The sequence below is a fragment of the Anabas testudineus genome, chromosome 10, assembly GCF_900324465.2.
Source record: "Anabas testudineus chromosome 10, fAnaTes1.2, whole genome shotgun sequence".
Classification (NCBI taxonomy): Eukaryota; Metazoa; Chordata; class Actinopteri; order Anabantiformes; family Anabantidae; genus Anabas; species Anabas testudineus.
Genome location: NC_046619.1, coordinates 1,916,791 through 1,929,194, shown reverse-complemented (window position 1 = coordinate 1,929,194; position 12,404 = coordinate 1,916,791). Strand labels below are relative to the sequence as shown.

The following is a 12,404-nucleotide window of genomic DNA, read 5'->3' as shown; positions in this document are numbered from 1 at the left end:
CAACTGGAGTTTGTGTGTTGCACGCAACATACCTTGGGTATAGAGGGCGGAAGACATCACAACATCAGAGATAGCTTCTGTTCCACCAGTTCATCTAACTCGTTAACTTTTCCATTATTTCATCACCTAATTTACACTTGAGCCTCGATTTACTAAAGATTTCCATGTAATAACCATCCATGCAAACTTGATAGCACCCACAAAAAATTGCTCTTCTACTAAGGGTGTGCAATGAACACAGTGTGGATCTGAAACCTTTGTCTTCATAAATATTCAAACACTCACAGACAAAACACCCAACTTTCAGGACTGGGCACGCTATGTAGTACTTGGGATGTTTAGAGCTATTGTACATCCATCCATTGTCTTAAGCACTTGTCCACTTTAGGGTTGTGGGAGTGCTGGAGTCTGTCCCAGCAGTCATTGAGAGAGATGCAGGGTAGACTCTGGACAGGTCACCAGTCCATCGCAGGGTTTTGTTGCCTGACTTTTTTGTCTTGCTCTGTGTGCTGCACTCTAGTGATAATAATAAGAACAACTAATAATAAGAACAACTTCAACCTATGCTTCCTCATTCTCACCTTAGCATTAACTCAATCCTAAACTCATGCCTACCTTCCCCAGCTCTAAATCCAACTCCTAACTAACTCCTGAACTAAACCCTTCAAGAACTGAGGAGTGTGCAAAATGTTTTCCACCTGGTTCTTACAAGGATGGCAAAACAAGAACACACACATACACAGACTGTCAAGCACAGACGGTTGTTACTGAATAAAACATTTGAGACGTGAGTAAACTGACTTTTTTACCAGCTGAAGCTGGGCTGCGGGAACGGTACGAGCCTTGATGTGCAGATGTGGTGGGGAGTTGAATAAACAGCGGGAGACCGCTGCCTGCCTCACTGCACATGGTCACTGCAAGACAGCAGTCGTCTGGACAGACATCACAGATATCTGATATAGCATGAACACAAGGAGAACAGTGCTTTACCAGTATATACATACAGCACATGTTAGATTAAATTGGAATTAGTTTTCCATGTTAAAAACAAATGAGAGTTTCTGCTATTTCACTTTTCACTCTTATATCCATTTACTTTTTCCAACAGCACTTTGAAAGTTTAACAGCTGTGATCAATAAAGACTCAATATTCCAGTTGTTTGTGTGTTAACAATCCAGTATTATAATATGATGCCAGCATTAAATGTTTTATTAATCTATTTAAAGAGCTAGTCCTGCTGATTGGTCAGTGGAGCCTAACTCAACCATCATCACACCTGTTTCAGGGATTCTGTCTGCTCTCATGACTGTCATGGCTGCCTGGGCAGATTTTATTCGTGGTTTATTATTTTGATGGTGTGTTGATGTGTCTGTTCCATGTTCTGATCCTGGAGGACCAGAGACCAGAGTTGTACACGAAGAGAGTAACTTTTTCTCATGACTTGTGAGATGTGATATTTTCCTGTCTGGTCTCTTGGTGGGACTGATGTCTCACTGTTACTATGAATAAATACTGATGGAGATGTCTGTTTATAATCGCTTGTTGTCATAGTAACATGATGGTGCAGTGCCAAGGTGTCAGCTTTAGTGCAAAGCAGTAGTTCACTTTGATACCAGGGGGTTTTGATGTCAGGAGTTCTGTTTTACATTTACCGGGGGCTAAAGGTGATGAAGAGTTAGCGTTTGTGCCATTCATAAACCAGATCATTTAAAAACAGATCAAGACACAACGACCAGCTGGCAGTCGTGACTCATGTGTGTTTAGTGTAGTTTAGCAAACACACTGGAGCAGGGCAGTCAATAGCTTTCTGTCTGTAGCAAGAAAAGAGAAGCACAAATGTCCACTTGGATTCAAGGATGGATGGATTAGAGTTTACTAGATAAAGGTCACTGTGACTCATCAATGTTCTGTCTAAAAATGCCTGGAAGGACTTTGATTACACCTAATGTCCACTTGGACTCTTGCAGCAACTTATTAGAATATGCAGCATGTTCTCATTTCACACAATCATATGATGATGCTTCCTACTTGATGTCTCATAGCGATGCTAAAGGCACGGTGTCACTATCGGACAGACGCATCAAGTCTGTCTCCAGCACTAATAAAAGATCAGTTACAGGGTGGAAACATCACAGTTTGAGACAACTGGGTTCAGGTACTTCCTAGAACTTATTATCTTATTACAATACGCAATGTCTGGCTAAGAGGAAGCATTAGTGTCAATATGCAACACCAACAGACCTGACCAAAATTCAGTATGTGACGGCCTTGGGTTGAGAATGGGCTGGAAAATGGTTCTGGACAGACCCGATGAACGCTTACAACTACAGTGTAGTAACTCTAGTTTCACTACTGACCATGAGGGGTTTCCTGGAGTGTCTTTTGTTTTTAACCAGGTGTATTTTAAACTGCAGTCACTGGACAATGGTAGTCTCCTTTTAACTGGGAAATGTCTTAAACCAATGAGTTACTTTAAAGGAGGTGAATACGTAGGCAATCCCTTATTATCTAGCTTATAGTTTTAATTTATTATTATAACTTAGTGGATAGTAGCAGTTTGTGTCAAAAAGACAATGTTCTTAAAACATAAAAGGTGAAGAAAGAGGTTCAACATTTTTATAGGCTATAGTGTCCAGCAGAAACATGGGATCTAGTTAGAGCTGTTTTTAGTGAATGATTCACTTTAGCACATTTTCAACACTAAATGTTGAATGACAGTTCTTTTGGGTTTTTTCTCAGTTCCAGCTGTTATCAGGTAAGCATGAATGCGAGGACAGAGACGGCCTGAATAACTAAAACAAATAGCTCAGCTGAAAATCAAACTCTGTGCTATGGCTGGATTTTCTTTTCCTATAAGCGACTGTGTAATGCAGCATTTCGCTTTCTGAAAATATAATGTTTGTGCTGCTGACAAAGCAACAGTCTTCCGCCCGCGCCAGACACCTGGACTTTATCCTGCAAAAAGGCAGCACACAACACACTCACAGACACACACACACACACACACACACACACACATACACACACACAGAGACAACTCCTCTTTGTGGTTAAAACACAAGTGCTCAACCTTCAGCCCTACGCTGCATAAGTGTCTGTTTCTGAATGACATCAGGTGAATCAGACACCTACAGTACATCTGTATATAAATAAGACATGATGACCAAAATAATCAGACAAATTATAAATAAAATTATTAAATTGCAGTTTCTATTTCATATCCAACATTTATTTCTATTCCATACGAACATTTTCCCCAGTGACCAGGGCAGAGCCAATCGTGTGCTGGATTTCGAACGAGCAAACAGCCAATCACGTCCAACACCCAGTGATCCAGAGCAGCATACACAAAACTGTTGATTCCTGCTGGGGACTTTGGTCATTCAAGCAGTAAAGTAAAAATATCAAATTGAAATGATAATGATTTTTAAAAAAGCAGCAGAAGAAAGACAAAATGATGATGTAGTGATTAAATACACATTATTGTGCCATCGTTTTCTAGGCTCCCACTGCTGCCCCCTGGAAGCGTCCTTGTGACCACTGAATGCTGGAATATTTTGACAAAGTAGCCTTAATGATCTTACAATCATCGTGCGCAGTGAACTCGGTCGATTCAACACTCAACACAGTGTGACATTTTCCCAGACAAACAAAAGCAAAAGTGAACAAAACTGTCTGAGTGACACTACGTGGACCAGAACACATAGACAGACCAAGAGAGTTTGGCCCCAGACTGCAGGAGCTATAACACAACTAGATCAGTGTCCTGGACTCTTGTTTTCAATTTCAATTCGATCTCTAGGATCTGGCTGTTGGTTCAGGTTTTAATTCTAAATGTTACTGCACTTTGTTATAAAGGAATTATGAGTAAACTTAATTAACCAAAATCAAGGCTGGTTAGAAGAGCAGTCCTAAGGACTGTAAAGATCTGACCTGATAAAATAGAAAGTCAAGTATTCTATCTGAATTGACAGAGCTCATTCAAAGTGTTTACTTTGCAGCATCTTGACATAGATACTTTGCTTTTTCACTGTATCATCTGTAAAAACTCTAATTGTATCAGAAAAGGTGTACAGTGTATGTAATTGTTCAAATGTATTCTAACCGTGCGAGTGTAAACGTTTTGTGCTGTGCTGTACCTGACAGGTGGATGTCCTTACGTGAATATCATCCTTAGGTTCCACATGTGTTCATTAGCTAGGCTCTCTGTTCCCAGCAGAAGCAGAAGTGCTTGATCAAAACACCAGCGTGGTTCATATCAGTGGAGCGTGAATTAAAGTAATGAGCACATTTAGCCAAGATAAGAGATGTAAGCTGTATGTACACGGTTTTAATGCAAAATGAAATGACCATGATGGGCCCTAACCCTAACCCTGACCATGCTGGGCAGGTGCACTGCAGCTTGCTGGGTAGATGATGTAGATAGAACCAGTTGGTACCAAGAGGTCAGGTTGAGTTTGGATAGGGCTCTGATAGGGCTTAGTCATGTAGGTCCAAAGCCTAGCCTGAACGTTTCACTTGTAACAACATGAATCCAGGCTTCTTGTTATTACTTTTAAAATGACGAGGTGAAATACGTTAGGCCACCACACTCTCAGGCTCAGGTCTAATGTGATCGCACAGTCTGCCTGCACAAACTGAGCTGGTTCACCTCGATGCTGTGGCTGATCTGTGTGTGTAGCACTGAGGGAATGCACCAGTCATGACTGCTAATATGTATATGTGTGTATTTCTTGTCCTACTGATTGATGTTTTCAGATTTCAGAGTTTGAACTCAGCGATATGTGTAAACATGTTTAAAATGCAGTTCCAACACTATGGTTGGTGATTTTATAAAATATGACATATGACTACAAGGATTGTCTCTCAGTGGTTCTTCATCACAGGGAAAACTGAATGATCGAACAGTGACACCTAGTGGAACTGTGCACACATTACATGTTAGGGCCACAGGAAATGAAGCGTCTGCAGCAAACATTCAAATTCCGATTTATTATTATTATTTTATTTATTTTATTTTTTTTTAAATATGTATAGCACATTGTTTGTAACTGTGCCTGAAAGGTGCAGTATGAATAAAGTTTGTGGAATCTTTTATTTTACCACTTAATTATTTTAATGTGATTTATAATGTTACAGTGGTGGTAGGTGCAATAGGTACAAAATATGACACTTTGGTTAACACAAACGTTCACAGGAAAAACTATATAATATAATATATATGTAAATAATTTACATTAGATACATTACAGAAATTACAGCACACCGAACACTAATGCATATTCTAGGTGAATCATACAGTGAAAATAATCTTATTAGTTTTGAAGAGGGGTCTTTGTAAATTCACAGCCTTCCATGTAATTATGAACTGAAGTCGGTAAAAAGTTTTGTTCTTGGTTGTTTCTGCACAGCCTTTCATTTTTCAGATGAAGCCTTCTCCACTCATGCTGGGATCCATGGAGCTGTCATATACCAGTGTTTAAAACAGTTACTGAACAAAGGCCACACCATTACCTGAGTGTTGGCAGTTGGGACAGGCTGATCTATCTGTGCTGGATAAACTCCCTTCAACAAGGTTATGATGGGCAACTTTTCTTGTTTCCATCATACAAACACACTACTAGCAGCTGTGGCTCCTCTATGTTTAATAGACATGTTCAATAAAGACATAAAAGATTGTCAGTTTGTTTTTTATCAATTCAATTCTATTGAATTCAATGTATTTATCTAGCTCCAACAACAGACAACAGATTACAACAGAAGACATCTCAAGGCACCTTACAGTGTTTAAGGTTTAAGACCTTACAGAATATGACTGTATACAGAATTATATAGAAAACCCAACAATCCCACTTAAGCTCTTTAGAGGAAGAAACGTCCAGCAGAACCAGGCTCAGGGTGGGCGGCCATCTGCCTCGACCGGTTGGGGTGAGTGAAAGAGGAGGATTTCTTACAAACATAACTACAGTGATCATAAATAACACTTTTACCTTTCTCTTTGATGTATTATTGGTATTTTAACTGCTCCACTGTAAGTTAACGTTGTGTGCTCATTAAGTCCGCACTTAAACACCGACTCCTTGACTCGGGGCTCGGCACACGTCAGAGGTCAAATTAAGGTCAAGGCACAGCCAGGTGACTCACCTCCACCTCCACGCGGTGACGTATCCAGGTGCTGCAGGGCGACGTCACAGTGCGCGCGGGCGTGAGTCCAGCGGGAGAGATGGAGGTGATGGAGCGCGTGCAGAGCCAGGTAACATGATTCATGTGGTCTCGTGCGGTTCGCTTGTTAATTGGCCTGTTTACAAACAAACGAGTTCAACTCGAAGGCGCGAGACCGCTCAGCTTCAGCTCTGACAGTTTGTGGCGCTTCCCTCGCGCGCACAGGTTGGCCACATAGTATCTTCACGTGTGAAAACAAAGTGGCGTCTGTCGCTGTTCTGTCGTCTACTTTGCGTCTCTGTCGCTGTTCTGTCCTCTACTTTGCGTCTCTGTCGCTGTTCTGTCCTCTACTCTGCGTCTCTGTCGCTGTTCTGTCCTCTACTTTGCGTCTCTGTCGCTGTTCTGTCCTCTACTCTGCGTCTCTGTCGCTGTTCTGTCGTCTACTTTGCGTCTCTGTCGCTGTTCTGTCCTCTACTCTGCGTCTCTGTCGCTGTTCTGTCCTCTACTTTGCGTCTCTGTCGCTGTTCTGTCGTCTACTCTGCGTCTCTGTCGCTGTTCTGTCCTCTACTCTGCGTCTCTGTCGCTGTTCTGTCCTCTACTCTGCGTCTCTGTCGCTGTTCTGTCCTCTACTCTGCGTCTCTGTCGCTGTTCTGTCCTCTACTCTGCGTCTCTGTCGCTGTTCTGTCCTCTACTCTGCGTCTCTGTCGCTGTTCTGTCCTCTGTCGCTGTTCTGTCCTCTACTCTGCGTCTCTGTCGCTGTTCTGTCGTCTACTCTGCGTCTCTGTCGCTGTTCTGTCGTCTACTCTGCGTCTCTGTCGCTGTTGTTTGTCTCCACAGCCTCAGCTGCTGCTCGTTAGACTGTAACTAGTTGGTTAGAGGAGTTTCTAACATGGCGCAGTGCAACATTAAGGACTGTTCTCCCCCCAACTGAGGAGCTAACAGTGAGTTCTCTGGAGGTTATCCTCAAACATGGTGGCTGGCTACTGGACTTGTTTTTAACTTACTTAAGACGTTTCACCTTCCATGCAGGAGACTGACTAGGAAAGATTATATAATAGACAGTAATCTGTCACTCAGGCTGGGCCTCAGGTGGAACAACAGGTGAGCATCTACTGCTAACTACTGGTCACTCCACAACTCATGAACTCTTCTGGATGGAAGGTGAAAGGTCGTCGAGAACTCAAAGCAAGTCCAGCTGCCAGTGAACAGCATGACCTTGATGAATGAGAAGCTTCACACACATCTGAAAGTAATAAAATATATATATATATATATACAACACATCCTATCAACAATCCTGATAAGCCACCAAGTTGTTTTGCCATATTTAGGAGAAGATTCCACACAAATGTGGTGGCTGCAGCTGTAGGCACTGGAATAGACCACAAAACCCTTTTTTATTGCACCTCCATTAATGAACAGCTATGATGGTTTTGCCGCTGTTGGTTTTGCTCTTTATTACTTGTACTGATGTAGTAGTACTAATGTTTTCCTGAAAATAATACAGTGCAATGATCTGTGCTCTGTACATGGGTTTCACTTTATGGCCCTTAAGTGTGTGTGTGTGTGTGTGTGTGTGTGTGTGTGTGTGTGTGTGTGTGTGTGTGTGTGTGTTTGTGTTTGTGTTTGTGTGGGGTTACCAAATATCTAACAGCATTATTTGCTAAACTCAGCCAGCTAGAACTGTGTAATACGTTCAGACAGTTAAGTCACTTTGCAGCCATATGACCTGGAAAAGAGTATTTCAGCTGTATCACAGCAGTCACTACAAACCAGGAGAAAGTTTCAGATCCTCATACTGTTGTTCTGATCTGACGTATTTAGCACTTAGAATTGATGTTACAGCAGATAGGAAGATGTATCCTGTTAGTTGTAGAGGTGCTGTCACTGAGGAATTGTGTTCCAGCTCAACACACCTCATCCCACTTCAGGTGCTGAACCTTGGGCGGGTCCAAGCGCTGGAAACATGGCTGCAAACAACCAACACAAAACTGATTCAAGTCAATGGCCAGAGAAGATATGGAGGACCACCTGACGGTGAGACGCACTGCCTCCACTCGACAGCACAGTGAGAGAGTGGAAAGTGGAACAGAGATTTGAGTAGATTCATTGTTGAATCCATCAATAGAAGGAGTGGGTGAAAAGTTCATGGAACATGTCACTATTTTTAAATAGCGAAATGTTTTCTTCAAGCAACACACAACAGCTAAACAGAAGAACTTTGAAATTCTCTGTGATATTGTCACATAAGTCATGCCTGATTTTTCCTTTCCTATATTTGAATTATTTAATATGCAGGACAGTGTAAACGCAATCATCCAACTTCAAAGTCATGGGAAACTTTTTCTCATTTTTAATCAGATTACAGAAATGTCAGCATTAGCTGTATCTACATTACTCAGTGTAAACATCGACATGTGCAACAAATGTTGAGTTTCTTAATGGCTTTCTTAAGTGGCTGTTTTGATATAAGACTGGATTCCTTACAGTCTTCACACATATGAATACAAATTAGTCATCAGCATTTTTAATGAGGGGTTCCAGTGACTCAGCTTAAAACTTACCATCATTTAGCCAAAACTGGACTCCAAAGTGTTAGTACAGTTATAAAATAATGATGAACAGCCAGGAAATACTCTAATGCTACTTATTACTTGATTTAATACATTTAAGAATAAACCAGTAACTAAACTATGTTACAAAATGTCTTCAATATAATGAACAGCTGCCTTCAGCTGCAGTAAAGGTCCAGCAAAGCATCTCCATCTTGTATGAGATGAGTTTAGTTTACTGGTTGCAGACATATCCAGCTGTAGATTTAAAATTGAATCTGCACATTTACCCATAACGTAAAAAGTGAAGTGATGTTTTTACAAACTGTAGGCAGGTGTGTCCTATTGTATCTTTACGTGTGTGCAAAATAAGACAATTTGTGATACTTCTACTACTGATATCTTTTACATTATCAGATGCTGTGGCTGTAGTTCAGCAGATGAAGCGTAAACCTCAGGGTCAATGGTTCGACTCCCAATTCCTTCTGGTCACATGTTGAAGTTCAAGTGTTCTTGGACAAAACACAAAAATTTCTCCACAGAGACTGATAACTGGCAAACCCTGAGAAACAGACATTTTCACTTTGAGTTCACAAAAACAATCAGCTAAATTCCTAAAGGATGTAAAAAGACTTGATGTGAAGATTGTGTATAGCTGGAATATGTTACAGAGTAGTCTCCTCGATCTCACATATTCATCTCCTGTCTATCGTACTGTCAGTGTGGGACGGCCCCATCCCAGGAGCCCGCTGTGAGGTCTTCATTAGCCAGATCCCACGGGATGCCTACGAAGACCTTCTGATCCCCCTGTTCAGCTCCGTGGGCCCGCTCTGGGAGTTCCGGCTCATGATGAATTTCAGCGGACAGAACCGCGGCTTCGCCTATGCCAAATATGGCTCAGCAGCCGTAGCTAATGACGCGATCCACCTGCTGCACGGACACATGCTGGAACCCGGTGTCTTCCTCAGTGTCCGCCGCAGCACAGAGAAGAGACACCTGTGTCTTGGAAACCTGCCGGCCACCACCAAGCAGGAGGACCTACTGCAGGTACACATGGCTCTGATGCTTGGCATAGCATGACAGAAACATGCACTTAGTTTATTAGGTACACTTAATGTCCACAATTTTTGGTACAGCAAAGATTTTGAGCCAAAAACAAGATGCATAGCTAGAGTGAGGGGGAGAGGGGGAGGGAGGGAACACCTGTGTAGTTACAGATATGTAAGTACAAGTACCTCATGACAGGTACTTGTACTATACACAGAAATTCACATCTGGAACCAGAAAAACTCTGGCTGGCTGTCTGCTTCCAGGTGCTGCGTGTGCAGGTTGAGGGAGTGGAGAGATTGTCTCTGAAGACCGGACCGGATATAGAAGGGGTGTCAGCTGTTGTAGCCTTCTCGTCCCATCATACTGCTTCCGTGGCCAAGAAGATGCTGGTCGAAGGTGAGTGAGCCCCTGCTGATTGTGATCGAATGGTGCATGCAAGAGACGTTGCTGTTCTTAATATCTCCTTCAAAGCCCTCATTGCTGGGTTAGTTCTAAGCAAGGAAACATGACAGGACACTGCACCAGACATGTCGGGTCACTAACAAAAGCAGACATCCACATCATCAGACTCCTTTACAGATTCAAATGTGTAAACCTGCAATCGCAAAGATTTAGTACCACCTGTAATTTAAATGTCAGGGTTATCAAGGTAAAAACTGAAAATGTCTGAGGTCCAACTGTAGCTCCTGACTTTGAACTGTGACATACATAACATATGGTCACAAGACTAATTTAATTTGTCAGTGGGTCAGTAGGCCATAGTTTGCATGGAAGTAGCTGCCGAGGACTCAAAAGGCCCAGCTCCAAAAAAGAGCTGGACTGTGGAAAAAGGTGGTAGCTTTACAGCACTATTTCCGATGGGTCCCCATTGTTCAGAGATGCAAATGCTGTAAATGATATTCCAGTCTTTTTTACTTTGTCTTCATTTGTCTCCAGCGTTCAAAAAGCAGTTTGCATTGACCATCTCAGTCAAGTGGCACTCAACAGTGAAGGTGAGCCTTGAGGAGCCTGCGACTCCACAGAAGTCTTCAAAGAGTCTCTTCCTGCCTTCAACTTTGAAGCCGCTGCACCACCTCCCAAACTACCCACAGCCCTCAGTCCTGGTTCCTTCCCCAACCCGATTCGCATCAGTCTCTCAGAGGTTTTGCAGGGCAGTTGGAACACCCATTGCCAACCAGCACCCTCGCTGCTCGTCTGCTTCCTCCACTCAGGGGCATGGATTGTCTGCAGCATCCCCAGTGATCCTCCTGAGTCAGCTTTGCGAGGCAACTGGATTTGGCCAGCCGCTCTATGAGATGTACTACAGCCACGGTGGACCAGATGGATTAATCTACGTCACCTACAGTGTGTGTATCCCCGGGATAACCGCTCCCTTCAAAGGGCTTGTCACAGTCTTGTTGGGTCCAAGCATGGACACCATGCTGGAAGCAGCTCGACAGGCTGCAGCCAAGAAGGTCCTGCAGAGGGTCAGTGAGTTTGCGCCCACTGACAAGTTAATGAGATGAACAGTAGGCCTCGTCTTGCTGCAGTGTTTGATTCTGTTTGTTCATCAGTGTTGTGATATCAAAATCCACAACAGATCTTATATGTAGTTTGTTGATTTCTGCATGTTTTTTTACAGTAGCAGTTGTGCACTTGTTTAGACGTGTGGTTTCTTTTATGCATGTGTTTTATTGTGTGTTACTGTTGGATTGGTTCCTCATTTTAATAAATGAGATTTGAAAAGAGAACGTGATGTGTGATATGTCAGATCCAGGGTTGTTATTCAATAAACGCCAATGATCAAAACCAAAGGTTTGATAATTATTTAATCACATCATCAAAATCAGACATGTTCCTGCTCATGGTCATGTACCTCTAATTACATAATGTGCCCAAGTACAATTTTGAAGTATCTGTACCCTACTAGGTATTTCTGTTGTTACTTTTACTTCACTATAATTGAGGGGGATTTATTGCAGTTTGCATTTTTAATTGAGTTTGATTTGTGAGTTTTCAATTTTTACTTTTTGCAGGTAGTGATTCTTAATACACAATCTAATACATGCTGATGTGTTATAAGGTAGCTGCTGTTTTCAATGTCTAACCTCTGTATATACATCTTTACTATTTGTTGGTAAAAATTAGAACATCAGTACCCAATTTAATACTATTTAAAATACATTGGTTTTTTGTTGCCTTTTCTTTGTCCAGTACTTGTATTTGTAGTCATTTTTAGCACATGTATTTAGAGCTTCAACTGCAGTAAAATTAACTCAACACTCAGGTAAAAGTGCAAGTACTACACTTCACGTAGAAATAACTCAAGTAAAACCACTAAGATCTAAAATGTACAGAAGTTCAACACTAACATTTTGTTTGAAAGTGTGTTGAATTTTATAGTATATAAATGTACCAGTTCAGATTTGTTCAACAAATGCTCACAGGTGAAAAAAGTTATAATAATTGAAAAGGTCAAACATCAGACAAGCGGTGGAACAAAAACAGCAGCTGTGAAACTAGTGTAATTGTAGCTTCTTTATGTGCTGACAGGTGGTTCATCCAGTGTGAATAAAGGAACTGGTAGCTAAAGCTAGAAGTAAATGCGTTTTAGTGCTTGCGCTATGTTGTCATTGTTGTAAATCAGATGGACAGTAACA

At 41.8% G+C, this 12,404-nt stretch overlaps 1 protein-coding gene across 1 annotated transcript; it reads left to right on the top strand.

Annotated features, from left to right (window-relative positions):
• The first annotated feature begins 6,176 nt into the window (after positions 1–6,176).
• On the top strand, positions 6,177–11,491 carry dnd1 (DND microRNA-mediated repression inhibitor 1). Its single transcript, XM_026357891.1, has 5 exons — positions 6,177–6,254; positions 8,095–8,200; positions 9,437–9,762; positions 10,029–10,161; positions 10,702–11,491. The coding sequence occupies exons 1-5, from the start codon at positions 6,225–6,227 to the stop codon at positions 11,268–11,270; spliced, it is 1,164 nt and encodes a 387-aa protein (XP_026213676.1). The 5' UTR covers positions 6,177–6,224; the 3' UTR covers positions 11,271–11,491.
• The last annotated feature ends 913 nt before the right edge of the window (positions 11,492–12,404 follow it).

Bases quoted from the DNA above. Each gene is read 5' to 3' on its own strand.
- dnd1 (XM_026357891.1), top strand. From the start codon at position 6,225: ATGGAGGTGATGGAGCGCGTGCAGAGCCAG. The intron at 9,763-10,028 runs GTACACATGGCT...GTCTGCTTCCAG, and splicing joins AGCAGGAGGACCTACTGCAG to GTGCTGCGTGTGCAGGTTGA. The intron at 10,162-10,701 runs GTGAGTGAGCCC...ATTTGTCTCCAG, and splicing joins CAAGAAGATGCTGGTCGAAG to CGTTCAAAAAGCAGTTTGCA.